Raw genomic sequence first — 19879 nt, forward strand, 5'->3', positions numbered from 1 at the left:
AACGCGCGCCCCCGTTATTCGCTAAAACGACCATTCGCTCAAATGTCGCCGTTCGCTAAAATGTCATTCGCTCTTCTGATATGGACCCTAGGCAACCCTCTCCCTGCCTCGGCTCCAGTGCGGCGGGACTGCAAGGCGCCGTATTCCCGGGGACGAGCGGTGTCGGGCGCGGGGAGTCGGAAAGCCAGCGCGAAATAAGTACAGACAAACGGCGTGTTTGTGAGAGAAAAAAAAAAGAGGAGGGTGCACACCCCAAAGGTGTACGGGTCACGGCAAAACGCGGTGGCAATCAGTTCGTCGAACGACGTTTCATGGACAAATCGTTTCGTCGACACTGCGATGTTTCATCGACAGATCGTTTCGTGGAAACGAGCACCCGCTCGTTTCATCGACAGATGTTGCTACGTTTCGTCGACAGCTCGCTCTCCCAGCTCCTGGCTCCGCCAGCTGCACCTCCTCGCGACCTCTGCGCCTGCGCGGTGCGCGGCCTTGTGTTGGTTGTGTTGGATGGATGGATGGATGAAAGATGGCCGACTGGGCCAAGTATGGCGAACCAGTGCGCAGCCATCTTGCCTCACCGACTTAAATTATCGCAATTTTTTTCTGCTTTTTCTTTTTTTTGAAGGGGAGGGAGGGGGGGGGGGGGGTACCGATCGCACTGATTTCGGAACTTATGATTTGTATGGTTTCGCTCGTGTCTTTGCCCGAACCTTTGGGGAAGCGTTGTCAAAGCCGGGAAGTTTTGTTCTCGACCACTCTCCTTTCTCAAATTAGATTCTTAAAACATTCAACATTATGCGCTGCTCTTGAGGGCTACGCTTTCGGCAGCATACGTGATCGAGGTGTCTGCACGCCATCGAATGCAACCCTTCGCGGGCTGGCCGCCGGCACTCCGACTGTTTCGAAAAAAGTGGCAGGATCGTTTCCAGAGCAAGTGTATCTTTCCGCGCGTCGCGTATTTTGGTAGAATCCTCAAGAGCCACCTGAACATAGCATAGATAGTCCACACGTCAAAACACTGAAGCTCTTAAAAAAAATTTGAATGAAAAAACGAGGCCTGTTTGTGGTGCACACAGCCTTTCTATCGTTGAAAATTGCATAAAATCGGTTTTTAAGCTAATTGGGCATCTGGTCTTAGCCGCAAGCAATAAACTTTGAAAGAAACTGAGCATTCGGCTACGGGTAGTTTACTTTACGGTGATAAAACACGGTTGTTTTCTCCTCAAAACACCGGGTATTCAACGTACTGTACTTACCAGACCGCATACGATTTTTAGACTTTAGCATATTTAGCTTCTGGATATTAAATAACACTATAGTTCTGCATATGTTATGTCTGTACTAAAATTTTGCATGCACATAAACCAATATGTGACCAAAGAACATGAGATTTGCAAGCCGCTCCTTTATGCAAAGAGCTGGGTCACGAACTTGCCCCAGGTATCTGTCTGCTGGCATCGATAAAAGAACAATTGAATGTTGCGTCTGAGGATCAGTCGGCTGCTGCCGACAGATCTCGTCTAGTGGTACTACCGCCTCCAAGGCCTTGCATGTGGCGGCTGCTCGAGAGAAGCTATAAAATGCATTAAGTTGCACATTTGATATCAACTATGGTTTACTTTGTGTAGTAAGGCTAAACTTGATGTAATGTTTTATTTATATGTTACCAATTCTCGTGTTTTTCTGTTTTTGCATTGCAATGTAGCTTTTTTTTTTTTTTTTTTTTTTTTTAGGTTTACTCGCGGGCAGCGTGCTCGCGGTAGTGCGAGTGTTATTGGTTTTCGTGCTTTTGTTATTTATTTTTATCTGACATTGTTTACAGCCCCCTTATGTAATGTCATTTTTAAACGGCCCTTAAGGATAAATGACGATGAAACGAGTGCGACTAAACAGTTTTTTCGCGTATAAGTCGCAGTAGCCAGTAAAACACTGCATCACTTTTCCTTTTGAATAATTGAGGGTAATGAACATGCTTAATTTCAAGTGAAATATTAGGGTTGTAATGTTTCAATAAAAGACTGCAAGCTGTATTTTTGTTTCAAAATAACCAATATGAAGAAAACAAATCAGTGTTTACGCCCTTTTCCGCAACCCACCATTGGATCGAAGTTTCGTTTTGCGGCTACGCATATTTTTCTCCACCATTTTTTTTCTTCCAGTAACTTTCGGTTCCGTAAACGGGCATCGGAACTTGCAAATATCCGAATAGGCCGCGCGCGAAGTCCTGCGCGCTCTTGCTTATTCCATGTGACACGGATGAGAGCGAGAGGATAGCGCAGTTGCTCACCTTGGAGAGCAACTGCGCTAGGCATCGTCTTTGTTATCTGTTACAACCGCTTGTACCTTAAGTTTCCGGCATTCCTTTCGGAACAGCAAAAAAAAAAAAAAAGTTTGTCGACGAAACGTTTTACGGTGATGCTGTCGACGAAACGATTGTCGACGAAACGTCACAGTGTCGACGAAACGTGTGTCCATGAAACGTGTGTCCACAAAAAGTTGTCCACGAAACGTAATTCCACGAAACGAGTTTCGACGAAATGATAGGAACCCCGGCAAACGTACGTAGAATTCGATTCGCTCTGGCGCGTTTATTCATGTATATTACGGACACCGATGAAAACAAATGAAAAGTAGTCGAAACTAGTAGTGCATAACGTTTATAAAAGCCTGTAGCCAATGCAAGCGGCAAACAACGACTGTCTGATGACAGGGCTGTCTGTCACGGGCGCTAACTCCAGCGTCTGCTGAGCGTTGGTTTGAGCGCACGCGCCCGCTTGAGTCCCATGACTACGCTGGGCAGGCGACGGAAGCAACAGAAGCTCGGCAGATCCTTTGTCAAATTCGAAAGTGCGCGCAGCTTCGCTTCTCCGCGAGCGACTAGGGTTTGTATCCCTGTTTTTTTTCCCCGCATTTATCGAGTTTCCGGTACGAAAAAATACGGCATGTAAATCTTGACACTTCACAGCTCGATATACTCTGACCGGTGGTCGGGGCAGCGAAGAGGCAGATATAATTCATGACTGCTCATTTCAACTGTAAATAAAATTTCTTTCTCTCCCTCAAACATTATCAAACTCCACAGCCTTTTCTTTTCTCATTCCGATGGAAGCAAGCTTCAAGAACTCGCGCGTTCTAGAAACGTGTTATGAAATGAGCACACAGCAGCATTTAGGATTTACGAGATTGTAGGAAAATGAAATCCCGTGACGCGATTTTTTTTTTTTTTTTTGCACAGCCTTCCAATTCTCTCTCTTCCGTGCAAGCCGCGACCAGCGCAATACTGGTTCCTATGTCAAGATTCATTGATGCAGCGTTTGTCAAGATTCATGGATGCAGCGTTTATATTCCTAAGACTGAGTGGAGAAGAAAAATATGTAAGCGAGGTGTGTGTCAGTTGACGGCACTTAAAAAACAAATGGCATTGATAGCACATTCATTGTCAACACGCGTGGCCGAACCGTTTTCGACATGAGCCGGTAACCGTCATTTTTTTCCGGTTCAGTTCCGGTTCGGGCTCATCGCGATAACAATATAACGGTTCGGGTTCGGGTTCAGTTCCGGAAAAAATACCGGTTCGGTTCCTGTTCGACACCCTGATATATATATATATATATATATATATATATATATATATATATATATATATATATATATATATATATATATATATATATATATATATATATATATATATATATATATATATATATATATATATATATATATACGTACCTGCGTTTATGATTTTCATTAAATAATAATGCATTATTGCCGTGTATAATCCTTCAGGGGTATATCTTTAATCTATAAATGACTTACAGTTTATGGGTTGCAATATATTTCTTAGAGTTCTGCTCATAACTTCTTATATAGGGCGCAGGGGGCGAACGTCCCAGTGTTCGCGTGATGGTGAATGTAGATTATAGATGGTTTATTATTTTATTTAAAAACACTGTTTACCCCTTTTAAAGAGCCCCTGAAAAAAACATGTTTTGTTAACAGTTTGGTTGGGACACGCGTGTCAAATAATTAATTTTAAGCTAAAATTTTCTTTTTTTTATTTACAGCAATATTGATGGCGCGAGACGCGATTTAGTCGGCAGTCACCTCCTTTCCATTCGTTTTCTCTCTCGGCATTTCGGGCGCGTGGAGGAGAGGTGGGTCGGCTTCGCCTTCACGACCGAGATGGTCATTCCGGAATGACCCGGGACGTCATGGGCTTCGCGCGCAGAATTTCAAATAAATCTCTCGCCATCAATATTGCCCTAAAATATTTTTTTCGTGTAAAATTTATTTTTTGACACGCGTGTCCCAAACAAATTGTCTAAACAAAACATTTTTTTTTCTTTTCAGGGGCCCTTTAAGGGTTTTTAACAGGTGTGGGGAATAAAATGTAGCATACGTATACAAAATATTATCAGAAATTCAATACGGTCGGTCTACATCAACGTTTCTGTAAATATTAGTTTGAAGAATTGAACGGCGTAAGCGATACCAAGTACACATATGCATATCAAACAAAGCACGAAGATAAAAAAATTCCGAGGACACCTAAGCACTTCTTATGAGTTGTGAATGCGAAAGCATGTATGTCGTTCTTCTTAGTTCGTCTGCGGTCTACTGGCGTGGACGGCCACGTTTCGCTCTGCCAAGATTGCGGCCGCCGACGATAGAGATGACTCAGGCGCCGCCATGTTCATCGGCGCCGAGAGGAGCTGAAGCTACCACAGTCCTCCCTCCCTCCCTCAGGCAACGCCTGATACGAGCGCGGCGGCCGAGCGCGCGATCTCATGAAACGGCCGCCAATGGCTATCTAGGAGCCGTCTCGCTCAGCCAATGGGAGAATGGGCATTTCTTTCGCGTTTTTTTTCGCGGTTACAGACGCCGCCGGCTCCGCTCCATGGGATAGTGAATGCTTTTGCATTAAGAAATAAAAATATTTTCTCCATTTTATCAACTTATAGCAAATGCTCTCATCGGAACCTAAGGCGAAAACAACTTATGGTAAAAAGTGTAAGCGGTACTGCATATGACAAAAATATTAAAACGTACGAATCTTGCATGCATTCAAAATAGCTTTTTTTAAATTCATCTGTACAGTCAGCGAATGCACCTTTATGAGGCAGATTATTCCAGTCTCTGATAGTTCTAGGAAATAAACGAGCATTTGAAGACGTCGTTGTGACATTTGGGAAGTTTCAGTTGATGCTTATTAACGTTTCTTACTTCGCTCGAAGCACGTGGTTTTAATTTAGAATGTGCGTCAATATTTTGTAAGTGATTAAAATCACAAACATAATTTTAGTCGGGCAATTTTTGGAAGAGTCGGGAGTTGTGGACGACCGAGAGTTTTCAACATATCTCCAACATAGTCAAATCGCTTATATTTGAATAAAACAAACCGCGCCGCCTTTCTTTCAATTTTTTCGAGTTGATCAATACGGGTTTTTCTATATAGGTGCCAGATCATGGCAGCATTGTACACTACAATGTTGGCCTAATAGAGGCTTTGTAAGCCATTAACTTTGTCAGAGGTGGAACACTGTTAAGGTTTCGTTTATAAAAAAACAGTTTTCACATATAGCAGTGTTACATATTTTATTATTAATAATAACACTATAATTCTATCGATTATGATGGGGTGTCCCGAGGAAAAAAGATGTGGTGTTCAGCTGGACTAGCCGTCGGGCCCTTACAATGGTCAACCTATAACGTCCCAGAAGGGCCAATACATAATACGAAAAATGATGCACACAAACGGCATGTAATAAGAGTGGAAATTTACATGCACACGAAAAAATGACAAAGAAGACACACTTGAACACTGTGCTAAGCATAAAAACACTCATTTAGGTACTGAAATATAAGCGCCAAATTTTAAAGGTTAAAGAGTCAAAATCAAAATTATCAATAAAAGCAAAGTGTTTAATACATTTTGCTTTTATAGAAGTAATCCGTTACAAACAACGGATAGCTTGTAATCCGTTCCTTTTTCAAGTGATTTTGTAATTGCCACGTTGCTTCTTTGCGGCAGTAATTAGTAATGTAATTTTGTTACATATATTGGTAACGGATTACTTTAATTACTGGTTACTTCTTAAAAATATGAACATAATAAAGAAACTGGATCAACATGAGCAGGCAATAGACCTGTTGCAAAACGTATATGACGCCACGACGGCTGGGGATTTTGGGAACCCTCGGAACAGATCACGCGCTTTCTCGTTGCGCCTCAGCGACTGCACGCGCGTCGCGGCAGCTACCGCCAGCAGCCGTCGCAGCCATCCGCCATCCCGCCCATACGTCGGAACCTCGTACGTCGTTGGCGGCGCAGTGGCAGCGTAAACACATCGCGACAGGTGAAGGTATTCATTCCTTTGAATACGTCATTCGTGGTAACTTACCTTAACGTCATCACCGAATCCACTTATTTTGCAGCCCAAACGTGGCAGGGTTAGACTAGGTTCGACAACACGTTGGTGCAGCAGACGACGGAACCGGTACCAAGGAGAGGGATGAGAAAGGGGCAGCCTCGCAAGATAGATAACGCGATACCCACTCCCCCATTTTCGTGCGCTCGTCGCTCGTCCGACTCGGCTCGCGGCCGCTCGAACGTTGTTGCCTTGGTAACCTGCGCCTGCTCGCGTATGCCACGTGGTGGCGGGAGGAAAGACGATGGGAGCGGCGTATTGGGGACTCCCTTTATTTGTCGCGCGGCGCGCTTGGGCTTTTGGGATTTTCGCAAAGGGTCTATTCAGCAGCATAAAGATAGCAAGTTCAACAATATAGAAAACATCGTGACGAGGAGAATAACCAAAATGAAAACACGACTTTTTTTTTATGACCGGTCATTAGAACCGCTAGAAACATTTGCAAGGCATATACAAATATGCGAGAGAAAAAAAAAGATCAAGAAGACAACGCCGCGTAGGCGTTGTCTTCTTGATCTCCTAGCGAAGGTAGACGCTGGTACAGAGCAAATTCACTACTAGCTTTGTTTGCAGCATTCCAGAGATCATTTCCGGTCTCCATACGCTAACGGGATGGCGAGTGTGGTTCCAGCTTTCGTTGCCTTGTCAGCTTACAGGTGAACCGAGTGCACCTACAATCTTTCTCTTAAATACAATATTTTAGTTTTACAAGGAGTACTATACTGCGGGCGTATGAGAAATGAAAAGTAGTGTTGCAGAATATTTTTGAAAACATCAAAATGGTTTCTTTTGTTTTACGTACGGGAAAAGTAACGTGAACGTTATTTGTAACGTAACGAGTAAAGTAATCCGTTACTTTTCAGTGAAAGTAATCTGTAACGGTAATCCATTACGTTTGAGGCTCGTTAATTTGTAATTCTTATTTATTACATTCTTCAAGTAACGGGCACACGTCTAGTTTAATTGACGTGGAAGAGTAAACTGAAGCATCTAAGAGCCGTAATTTGTTCGCTGAGTTATCATCCTCCACTTCTCCCTATGGCGAGTAGAGTACACCGATGAATTTTCCTATGCTTAACCTAACTTAGGTTTTTCAAAATTGTTACCCCCAAGTATTTAAAACTGTCTATCCCAACCAATGGACAGCTATTAAACTCATAAGCAGAAGAAATATCACTTATAGTTTTGTTAGTTATTCTAGCAAAAACGGTTTTCTGGGTATTTGTTTTAATTTTTCATTTTAAACATCAATCCTCGATACACCTAACGAGGCGTTTATAATGTTCGTGCCATTACCACGAAAAAAGAGAGCTTAGATGACGAGCGTCGGTGGTGAGGTTATAGTCCATCTCATGCGCATCACACAAGGCGACACACTTCTCCCACCGATGGATGAGCTGGCGGGTAGCCTGGTTGTATAAGTCCTCAATTTGGCTCTGAGGAAGTGTTACATCTCGACAATTACCTCGTCATCGTCCTGGAAACACTCGCAACGCAGTGGGTTCTTCGTCAGAGGAAGGAGGCAGAAGTTACAGGGGCGGGTGAATGGGGGGCAGAGGCAGAATTTCATAGCCTATAGCAGCCACATTCGTCACCGGTGCGCTGTAGTAGAGCAAACAGGCTCTTTGGTCTCGCGACGCTTGACGGCCCCCCTCAACCTAGTCAGAAGGTCCCGGTAGTGTTTGCCTATGACTGCTCGGTCCCTACGGGGCCAATCTGTCAGGAGCACACCACTGTAGTCCCAAAACGCTAATCGTAACCTTCTCAGAGGACAACTCATTCTTCACCTTTATTGGTGGTGTTGAATCCGCATGCCTCCACTGTTTGCTCTGTTTCTTTATCTTGGGATCGTAATCGAATACCCAACACTCATTCATGGTGATCAGGCGGTCACAGAAGTCGTCAGGGTTTCATAGACAAAAACGAAATATTTCCGTTACAGAGTTCTTTCATCGCTATTTTTGCGTTGGCTTGAGCAGTCGTGGAACCCGGCGAGCTGGGCGCTTCATCATGAACAAGTCATAGAGCATGAGCAAATCATTAAGCATTTTGAAAAAAAAAAAAGTTATATTGAACGCGCCGATATGAGAGGGATGTGGGCTTGCCCTACAATGCAAATTCTGTAGGTATTTTTGTTTTCACCGCCAATAACACGTATTTTATGAACGTCCCTCGTAAGCGTAAAGCGTGTTTCACATGCAGCGATTTTGACCCTAGAGCGGCGCGATTTCTGCCGTCGCGGCGCTCGTGCCGCTCAACCAGTCTTGTACACGTTACTAAAAAAAAGTAATCGATTACAATTACCATTACTCTTGGCTAAAAAGTATTCGATTAGATTACTTGATTACTCGACGGCAAAAGTAATTGGACATTACTTAAAGAAGTAATCGTTACTTTTCCGATTACTTTATTGTGTGAAGACAGATCTTTAGCGCTCATAACAATGAACTACTTTCAACCTATATTTCACATTTGCACAAGTATTGAAGGAGAAAAACTGGCTCCCTCTTCGTGGTCGTTGCACCTTCACAATGTGGACAAAAGCATAGAATTCGTTCGAAGACGTTTAACGATTTGGGCGTTCGCCAGTGTGTGTGTGTGTGTGTGTGGGGGGGGGGGGGGGGGAGCGGAGGGGGTTCTAGATCTTGTTAAGCTTGAGCAAGGGTTGTCGCTCAAAGTTTGCGTCGCTCATTTTATTATTCACATGTGGATGAGCTCGCATGTTATACAAAAGAGCAGCAGCTCCAGGATTTGAAACGGATTATGTGTAGTATCCATTAGCGGAAGAGATCGCCCCGACCACTTCTCAACTCGAAACATTGCTTGTCACAAAGACCACGTAGGGGAAAAGGGGAAATATTTCAACTGCCTTTGTTATATTTTGCATCCGCTTTAGACATTCTTCGGTTCTGGTTCTCCTATGGGCTGCGAGTAGGTACCCTAAGCCAGGGCCGTACCCAGAAAAAAATTTCGGGGGGGGTTTTCGGGGACAACGGCGGCCATTTTGAAAGTGTCTGTTCTCTTATTTTCGCCTATGAATCATGTGCATCGGTGGCATATAATGGAGAGTTACAGCAAACCGGAGAACCGGTCCCGGTTTGGTACCCGGTAGCCGACCGGCGCCACTGCGCGTGCGCAGAGGAGGAGATTAAAATCGACTGGCTGCCAGTGCACCGACCAGGGCCGTACCCAGAAAAAAATTTCGGGGGGGGGGTCAGAACCCCCTATCCCCCCCCCTGGTTACGGCCCTGCCCTAAGCAGGATTTTTTAATTTTTTTATTTCTATGTGTGTGTGCGTGAGGGGGCTAGTTTGAACGAAGGACTCACAAAGCTACATTCTGCTTTCTCAAACTTCGCCCTGAATGGCCTTTGTCACGCACTGTGGCTTCCCTGGGGCTTCCCACTCCCAGTCCCAGCTCGAAAAAAAAAAAAAAACGGACATTCCACAGAAACTGTACATAGAAAGAGATTGACCTCGTTTCCTACAGCTCAGCAAAAATCTTTCTTTTATCCGTTCTAAAAACAAAAGCATATTTTATTTTGGTCACTTCATAAAAAAAGGCGTGTGCCGGGGGGGGGGGGGGGGGGGGGGGGGGGGGTCCCATGGACAGATTGTAACGGTTACAAGTAATTTATTACTTCAAAAAGTAATCAGATTACTCTTGTGATTACTGCCTAATAAAAGTAATCAACTGATTACAAAATTACTCCAAAAAGTAATCGATTACAAGTGATTTGATTACTTGTAATGCGTACGGTACAAGTCTGCGCTCAACCGCTGCGGCTGGCCAGAGCGTCGCGACGGCAGAAATCGCGCCGCTCTAGGGCCAAAATCGCTGCATGTGAAACACACTTAACATATTACGATGGGGTTCGTCTCTTTATATAGGCATTTTAAAAAGCACCTTAGATTGTGTCAGTATCTAATCGATGCTTATTGTACTTTCTCATATGTTATATTATTGTTTCAATCCATGTAACCACCGTCATGCTTATGTCCTGAGATTAAATAAAAAATAAATAACTCGGCTGTTTGCTGCCGACGTTACTAGATTACCCCAGTTGTCAAACTCCGCGGAGGAGGGTACCCCGGTACCCCCTCACTCACGTCAGTCCGTCTCTTGTCGTTCGAAGAGCTATCTAGATTTTCGTTTGAAAACTGTGTGTTCCCTAGAGTTCGGTGAAACGTCATCTAGACGGCTGTGCTTCTAAACATGTATTTCATAGAACACACTGCAGGGTATCATATAGTAGCCGTCCGGCGAGTCGGAGGGGGGGGGGGGGGGGGGAGAGTAGAAGGGGAGTATGGCTAGTGCAAGCAGGGTCTATGATGAGTTCCGTAACTGAACGAATCTAATAACGTTGTTCACTACTAACAAGATGATCGCGGCTCGTCTGTCCTGTTGTTCTTACGCCGTTAGAAGAACGACGCTCTACACGTTTGGCTGTTATCATAACACATGATCTTCTGCTCTGTGCAGGGTCAATTTGTCGCTGCGAAACATCCCGGCCTTCGCGACCGCGTTCGCTTGCACCAATGTCACCGAGATGAATCCAACCAAGAAGTGCCGCTCCTGGTGACTCTTGGAGGACCTCGCGAACTTTGGGACAAGTTTTCACTGTTCTCGGAATTCCAGCTTCGTGGGCGTCGCAGCCAAACGTCGCTTGCCTGTGCACATGACCTGACCAAGACGTCCTGTTTTTGTCTAGCGTTATTTTAATAATAAGACAACTTGTGGGGTGTGTAAACTGTCGTATAGGTGTCTTCAGAGTCGCTTTGCATTTTTGGTCGTTCGCCGGCTGGGAACACACGGGGCGGGGTTAACTTTTCCTGCGTTCCGTGCTTTGGAGTTGTTGCTGACAGTTGTATTTGCCAGCGATTCCTCTTTTTATTGACGTATTTAGCGAGACGTTTTTTTTTTTATTACGACTTTCTTACATAGGCTTTAGTTTTGATTTCGTTTTGATAGAATTGAAAACAAAATGGGCCCGAACAAAAGGACGGAGGGCCTGAGCAAAATTATTGCAAAGGACGCTCTTTAATGGTTTTAGTGAATTGACACTCTGGTTTATTTTAATACAGGTTCAACGCATTTGTCATGTATTCGCATATTTCGCTATGTACTGCCAGGAGACTACTACGCAGACTCCTCCGTTAAGTCTCTTGAATCCACACTATTGTCGGCCTATAATATCACAAGGGATGTTGGCCTATCATTTCACAGAGTACCATTATCATGAAATCCGATATTGGGCAAGATTACTTTTGGGCTATACCTATGCTTTAAGGCTTCATCTTCTCTGGGGCGGCCTCAGCAGACAACTTCAATTAAATTGGTGAACAGATTAAGCGCATTCTGCCTAATATCCTGTTCCTCTCCTATCTCTTGTATTTCAGCTGCGATATCACGATTCGAGCAGAAACATGTGTATTTTACAAAATTACTTCGTATCTTCTATTCATACAATAGGTGAACTCACAAAAAGGCAGCAAGAACGGTTAAATATTTGCGAATGATTTTACAAAAAGGTAAATTATTTGTGATATGTGCGTCCTTTAATTTAGCATATGTCTAGCCTCCCTTCCTGCGTGGCTTGAGCACTGACCAGGGGGGCTATGTTGCACGTTTCGGACTCCCAGGAGACTAGGGAGAAGGAAGTGACGTCAACAACGCTCTTTGGATGTTGATAGGTGGAGTCGCTGATGACGCGATGCGTGGTGCTGCTAAGATACGTTCATTCGCACCAACGTCACTTCCTTCTCCCTAGTCGCCTGGGAGTCCAAAACGTGCAACATAGCCCCCCTGCTGCATGTTTTAAATAGCATAAATAACCTTTAAAATAAAGGCCAACGTTCCGCAACGCAAGTATTTCTCGAAGCATTTTCTCGTCTCTATGAGCTTGCACCAAGTAGGCACAAGCAGTCGACGAATCGGTGAATAGCAAGTAAACAGCGGTGCCAAATTTATATGGTACCATTTTGTCTGGGTTCTCGATTGGGACCATTTTGAACGGAACCATTCTGTCCCGATCCTGCCTTGGTCGCCATATGCTGTGGCGAATTACTGGCGCGTGTTTTACGATACGAGTCTGCGTATTTTAGCATCTGTGGTTTGGCATAAGTAGGCAGTGATCTATTCGCAGTGCCCTTAAAGTAAATACAGCTGTTTATTCATGACCGCATCCGGACATACACATCAGCCTTTTAGGAAGTTTTGAACAGCTCTTTAGGGCAGCAAGGACGTCGGGAAACGTCGGGCCAACTCGGAGTGTGGTTGGCGCATCTCATCCCTCGTGAATGAAGGGTTCGAGGAAGTTGACGGCCAGCTTGACTTCGTCGCTGTCGTCTGGAAGATCCTCTTCGTCCTCGCTGTCCTTGTGTTCGTCGCCGAAGACCGTCTCGTCCACCACGCCCGTCGTGTCCCAGACGAACAAGGTGCCGTCGTAAGAGCCCGTGAACAGTTTGCCCGTCACCACCTGGGGCGGAGGAAAAAGGACGAATTCTACGCTCAGCTCCTCTACCTACACGCCAACCCGCTGTTTACAAACAATGGCCCGGATATGCCCACATCAGGGCACTGCGCAAGTGCACAAAGCAGGTTTGCGTGAGTTGTGGCTTCTGTGCCGTGCTGACTAGCTTCGATCGATTTTCCTGCACCTCTTGCACCGGTGCAGAAAAGTGTGGGGCAGTCTACTTCCGGTATGTGTATTGAGATACGATCGGAAGTACACCGCCCTACACTTTTCTGCACCGGTGCAGGAAGTGCATGTAAATTGAACGAAGCTATAGATCCACTGCCGCGGCGTAAGGTGAAAGCCGCGTTTTTTTCTTTGAAAAAATATCCCCCCGGTTACTAACAAAGTGCAGCAGCTCTAGACCTTCCATCTTACAAAGAAACCCCACGTGGCTTCTTTCCTAACACCGTTTGCCAAAGAATTCGGCGCCCTTAGTGCATGCTACGTTAATCGAAAGGAAAAAATGCAGGGACCGCCAAGGAAGTTCGCTTTACTTTGTATCTGAGAAAAATCAAGAGCCTGTGGACAACTTTAATTACTGAAGGCTCTAAACCGTCGGCTGTCGAGCAACCCGTAAACCGATCAATCGACTGCTTTATTCAAGGCTGTGGGGTAAGAACTGCGAGATATTAAAGGGCTCTGAAGTTCTCTAGGCTGAGTGCGTCCCCTCCAGCGGAGAGCTGTAGTTCGGGTAACCGTACTACAACTCTCCGGACTAAAGCCGGACAAAATTCACCGGACACAAGCTCATAAATCAAATTCTCACACACACACAAAAAAGGAGTAGTTTGTACAGGTTCGGACATAAACTCATCGCTTTTCGTCGTATAACTGAACAGAAAATTGCCGGAGTTTGTATTTGGAAAAAGCTTGGGGTGAAGCAAGTCCGCGGACCAATATGTGAGCGGCGTTTCTCAACTTCCGGTTCGTTAGGAAATTTTGTTTAGCTCTTGAGAAACAATGACGATCGATTTGCCAAGCTGTCTAAGCATGAATCTGAAAACTACAGTCTGGAGGTTTCAGAACCATGCTTTCACAGGCGTGCAGCTCATGTTTTATCTTTTGTCCACAGTGAAACAAACTTTTCTAAGGGAGAGCATAATACAACCATTCACATCGCGGTACAACGCATGCGTAAGTCATGCAGTAGGAACTTCCAGATGTTGCTGTTTGTTTTTAAATAATTCGATTGATATGTCTGAACAGTCTGATGTGACGTGTGAAACAGGCAGGCTTGCGATCTGCGATTTTTCTTTTTTCGTCTGACTTGTAATTTGTCTGCATGTGCCGAATGCGGCAGATGACCGTAGGATATTTTTTTTTTTCAAAAAATTTGTTTATGGTTATTGTGTGTGTAAACGTAATTTAAATTTGCTTGGCGATTTTAACTGGGTTTGTTCAGCAAACGATAAGACCGGAGTCACCCCGTACAAAGGTGAACACAGTGGTATTGAATGACATCGTCAGCGAGGCTGGTCTTGCTGACGTGGCAGAATGCATTGGTCACGCGGAAACTGTACCGTATACTTATTTCCAAGGGGTCAGCCACGCTCGGCTGGACATATTTTACGTTTTATTAGACCTAGTACCAGTTCGCAGTGAATATTGAGTATTTGCGGTGTCCTTCAGCAACCATTGTTTAGTTTCTTTTGTGTTGGGTACCACGAATGAGCGACCAAAGTTTTCCTGGAAACTATGGTAATTGAACTGTCGACTCTTAGACGACGAGGGGTTTACACAATTGATACGAGGCCACTTGAACAGTTTAAAAGAAGGTTGAAGCAATTATGGGGTGCTGAATGGGAGGGTTTTAAACAAGAGTGTAAAAACATAGCCATAGAGCTTTTGCTATAAAGGCACTTCAGAGACAAGAGGAGACAATCATGGTAGAATTTGTCAAACGCTCATCAAAGAAGAAAGCAAGTAACCGGGCGAATTTAAAAACGTCATACGTGATTTGAAGAAAGGATGGAAGGCATGGAACAAGAGCGATATCACGGAGCTCTTATCAGAGCACGAGCAGAAAAGTTCGCCGTACTTGAAAGCCCGTAAAAAAGGAAGTTGGACATGAAAATGTTATGCGCGAAAGAGCACAATCAGTGAGATTCAAATGGAGGGAAAGATTACGAGCGACCAAAGAGACATTCAAAAAGCGTTTTTTAAGTAATATTCGAAATTGTTCGCGCACAGAATATGGCGGAATTTATTGAAGAGTTCGTAGTGCTTTTGCCGAAGCTAAAAAAGAAAACTAAAGAATTTCTTGAGACGCAGATCGCTATAACAGAAATAGACAAAGGGATAGACGAACTAAACCCTGGAAAGACACCTGGACTCGACGGGATTAGTTTAACTTTCTACGTATTAGACCTTTAGACATGAATTTACGCCCGTGCTACGCAATGTCTTCAACCAGGCTTATGAAGTGAAATGATTACTACCTTCCTTTAATAGGTCTCACACCGTGTTAATACTCAAGACCGAGAATACCGTTAAACTTCGTTCTGTTACATCCTATAGGGCAATTAGTTTAGCAAACGTAGATTACAAAGTACCAATGAAGATTTTGGCACGACGGCTATAAACAGTCATTACAGAAATAGTCGTTTCACACCAAACATGTGGAATTAAAAGACGGTAAATAATCACAACGAATATTCACACTGCTCGAAGTATACTAGAATGCTGTGACGCAACGCATGGTAAGGTAGCAGTGCTCCATATCGACTTGGAAAAAGCATTCGATCGCGAGTCACACGAATTTATGCAGGCAATATTGGAACTAGTGAACGTTGGGTCTGTAATCACAGAAGTGTTCGCATGGCGTACAAGGACTGCACGACAAGCTTAACTGTAAACAAGCTAGAGGGTAAACGCATTAGTGTGCTCTGGTCTGTGCGACAGGGCTGCCCTCTGTCCCCGCTTTTCTTTTGTATGTACATAGAGTCTTTCTGCTTGAACGCAGTAAAAATCAACGTCATTCGTGGTTTCGCACTGCACGCTTGCGAGGTGCGAGTGCTGGCCTACGCAGACCATATAGCGGTGTTCTGTGCAAAGAGAGAGAGCGTACGAGAGTTCACGGCATTATTGAAACGCTTTTGCAATAGAAACGGAAGAGCTGTAAACTGAAACAAGTGCATAGGTTTTTGGCACGGGGAGTGGGAGGCGAAACCATGTGCGTTTGAAAACGTCAAATGGGTCTAGTCTCCGCTATGGCGGTCTCAGGTGGTTCAATTGCGAGAAAAAGCCGAGAAGTGGAGGGGAAAAGACCTGTCGGTATTTGCCCGATCCACTATTTGCAATGTTTTCCTAATAAGTAAATTATGTGCTTCAGGCTTTGCAATGTTCCAGGGCGAATGTCCAAAAGCTGCATCGGGTGCTCCCGGTCTTCCTTTGGGGCTGTTCCTACGAGCGCACAAGCCGGACCAATCTTTTTCGCAGAGTGTCTGATGGAGGCTTGGCGCTATCCCATTTGTATTTGAAGCAGCTGGTAAACAGATTCGTTTTCTTACGCAAAGTGAAAGAGCCGTTTTTGTTGACATTTTGTCACGTGTGATTGTGTAATGTTTTACCTAAGTTCGTAGTGGCCTCAGAGTTTGGAGATGCTAGATATATTTTATGTTGTATGCGCGAAGTGGTGGGAGCGTACAGGTTGTTGAGAGCACGCTTTTCTTTGGAATACCTGAGTGAAGTCACTAGGAAAAAACTGTGCCAGGATCTTGTTGATGTTACCCTGCCGATTCCACTTTATAAAGCTCTGTATTCGACAGGTCCGAGACAAGATGTCCTGAAGCGTGTAAGAATAATGTCCGTCCCAGGGGACGTTCTTTTTTAAGCTGCACGCAGGTACTCTGCCCGTTTAAACCTGGTTTATTGAGAGGGGTATGTTTGTAGCGTGGGGTGATAACTGTTTCTTCTGTAAGAAACCAGAGACTGTTGAACATGTCCTTTTTTGGACTGTTGGGACAGTATATATTTCTGGGATGTGTTACAGCTCACTCTAAAAAAGGATTTTCCGCTGGACCCCCATGGCATCCGGTTTCTAACCGTTGAAAACAAGAATAGTGTGCCTTTTGATCTTGTCATGTTGTTCGGCCTTCACAGCATATGGCGATGTCGCATGGCGGGCCGTCATGCGCATGTTGACACAAGGCCTGAGGGGGAATACTTTTTTTTAAGTCGCTTCGTTATGTTGTTGAAATTTGGATGATTCGTTCCAATGTCCCGGAGTGAATGCCGACAATGGGTATTCACTCCCGTCAGTCGGTAAGCGTCATAGCCGCGTCCCACTAGAGCGACAGACAGCGACAAACGACAGCGACACACGACAACGAGCGACAGACGACACCGACAGACAGCCTGTTTGTCGAAGTCCGCCGTCCCACTTGGCGGACACGACGCAGAACACAGAGACAAGGAAACTTGTTTCCTAGTGGGACTGGAGTTGTCAACAAAACACTTCGAAATACACAGACAAACTGAGTCTGGCGACGCGGTTTTCGTGTTTTGCTCTTTGGGCATAAAACGCGCCGACAAACACGGTGTAAGAGGAGACGATTACTTTATTTCTTGATTAAAGCATTCACTTGTCTTTATTTGCCGTTGGCGACCTTCCGCAAACAGTCGTGACAATCGACACCAAGCTTTTTTCGAGTTAGAATAACCGAATCGTTCCTTTTTTGAGTCGTTCGAGGAATTCTAGGTGAGCGCCACGGAACTTCACGCCGATTTCGAGGATGTTTATAACCTCGTATCCGAATGATCAAGGGCAGGCGTTTTTTTGGAGGACAATAAGGCATCCCGATTATCACAGAACGTGATGACAAGTCTCTCGTCTGCCGGAATGGCTTGCCGCGGAACGTGGTGTCCTACTTCGTGTTGAGAGGTCTTACTTTGGTTAGTCCTCGAACATGAGTGGGTATCCATCCTGATGCAGGGCCGTAGACCTCGGCGTCTTGAGGCACCACCTCACGCACCAAGTTTTCGCGAGCAAAACCAACCACAGCAAATTCCCCTTCGCAACCCGACCGCCCGGCGCAAGCAAGCAAGCCGCGCCCGCGACGAGCAATCGAGGGACCGGAACTGCGGGAACGAGGAGTGGCCGCCAAGGGCTTTTCTGAAGGTCTAGCGGCGAAGCGAGCCACGGGAGGAACGGGAGGAAGGGTAGTAGGGTGGGAAGGGAGGCAACAGAAGGCACAACCGGGCGAGGAGGATACGTTTGTCTCCGAGACATGTTCCTCAGTGGGACTGCTTGCGGCGTTTCAAGTTCAACGACAGACAAGGACTCGTCCGTCGTCGATCGTTTGTCGGCGCGTGTCGGCGATTGTCGCGGGCATTGGTCGTTGTAGTGGGACAGCATCGGAGACACGGAACTTTGTGGTGTCGTCAGACAAAAATCGGTGTTTGTCGCTCTAGTGGGACGAGGCTATCAGTCGGTAAGCGTCAGTCGGTAAGCGACGTAATACCCACGTCAGTCGTTTAGCGATTGTCAGGCTTTTAACGTTACTGTGCTTTTGGTTGCTCTATGTTAAAGATGGCAATAAAGAAAAAAAAAAAGAAAAGAAAAGCGCGTGTGCTTGGCTTTCGCGCGGCGGCCCCAGGTTCGATTCCTGGGAGCGGCCACTTCTTTTATTTATTCTTTCAATTTAGCGTTCTCGTCAGTTCGAGAACCTAGTCGTCTGATCGAGGTACGAATGTTCTACGCACCGAACGTTTGACGCCGAATGTTCCAGAAGCTCAGGCGGGTACAAAAGGTGCTTCGCGTGGCGGTCCGAGTCAGTCTCGCCCCAGCGCTCGATCCTGCTGTTTCACCGACATCGACGCCTGCGACGCTAACCGTCTTCGATTTTGTTTTGAGCTCAAGTTCGTCCAATCAAGCGTTTAGTTTCCCCAGTTATTCGCCGCCCCATCATCTGTCATTTGTGTCAATATACTTCACGCTTCTCCGATTACGCCTCCGGGTTACACACGTACGGGGCATTTTGATCCTTCTTTCTGTCACTATCCACTTAGCGTCGTTGAATTTCAGTAGAACGCTTAAGTTGCGATGTATATTTTATGGAAGTACTGTTCTAGAAGCAGAGCGGGAATTGGCCTATGACTAAGATTCTGTTCTTTTTGTATAAAACCGAAAAACTTTTAAAAACTCTTGCCGGTAAAGTGCTCATCGATTCAGATTTATCCGGAACACTCCAAAGTTTGAAATCAGAATAGCAAAAGTAAATAAATATATAAAAAAATGAAAGCCGTTTACTACTCCGTGTAACGCCGAATTGGAGCGCAGCTCTTGAGGAGGAGGAGGGAAGGGTACACCCCTCCTCCTCCTCCTTCCCTCATCCTTCAATATCCTCAGGGGAGGGGTGACGTGACAACGGGGGGTCACGACGTGACCTCGAGGGGGGAGGTCACGTGACCTTGGGGGAAGGGGGGGGCTCGCGCGGTGCATGTCCCAACATGCACCGCGCGGTTACGCCGACGGCGACGGCGACGGCGACGCAGCTCAAGCCGGAAACGGGCGCCTAAGAGCTGCGCTCTAAATTATATTATATAAATAAGTTTAGTCAGAGCCCAGGTTTAGTGGTCATGAGGAGGGACCACTCCATTTTCTTCGCAAGTCTGGAACTATTGACGAAAGTCGGTTTAACGTCAGCGCTAAGAAGTATCGCAATACAAACTAACCTCGATAGTACCTTATGGCGAATTCCAATTGTCGTTTTGGAGCTCGCTGGGATCAGTAGACCTGATCCGAGATGGAGCACGCGATCCGAACGGAGTCGCTCCGTTTTCGGATCCCCAGTTAACATGACCACTCCTCCGTGGTCGGCGGATTCAATCACGTCATTAACCTTCTCGGGAACTAGCGGCGAGATGTTTTAGTGGCGCCCTCCTACGGTTCCCCCTTGTGACATCATTACCTTGCAAACAAGAAGTTTGAT

General features: G+C 45.4%; 2 protein-coding genes across 2 annotated transcripts in view; one reads left to right on the top strand and one right to left on the bottom strand.

Moving 5' to 3' along the window:
• LOC115315975 (neprilysin-11-like) overlaps positions 1-11012 on the top strand; it is a 58344-nt gene extending 47332 nt beyond the window's left edge. Inside the window, exon 18 of the mRNA XM_040503464.2 lies at positions 10913-11012. Within this exon, the coding sequence (XP_040359398.2) occupies positions 10913-11012 (100 nt within the window). The remainder of the gene's footprint in view (positions 1-10912) is intronic.
• A 1633-nt stretch (positions 11013-12645) lies between these two features.
• LOC8024676 (WD repeat-containing protein 86) overlaps positions 12646-19879 on the bottom strand; it is a 283179-nt gene continuing 275945 nt past the window's right edge. The window contains exon 7 of the mRNA XM_042287445.1: positions 12646-12908. Coding sequence (XP_042143379.1) covers positions 12717-12908 — 192 coding nt within the window. The 3' untranslated portion in view covers positions 12646-12716. The remainder of the gene's footprint in view (positions 12909-19879) is intronic.

This window comes from Ixodes scapularis, unplaced genomic scaffold, assembly GCF_016920785.2.
Source record: "Ixodes scapularis isolate PalLabHiFi unplaced genomic scaffold, ASM1692078v2 PGA_scaffold9__187_contigs__length_104089568, whole genome shotgun sequence".
Lineage (NCBI taxonomy): Eukaryota > Metazoa > Arthropoda > Arachnida > Ixodida > Ixodidae > Ixodes > Ixodes scapularis.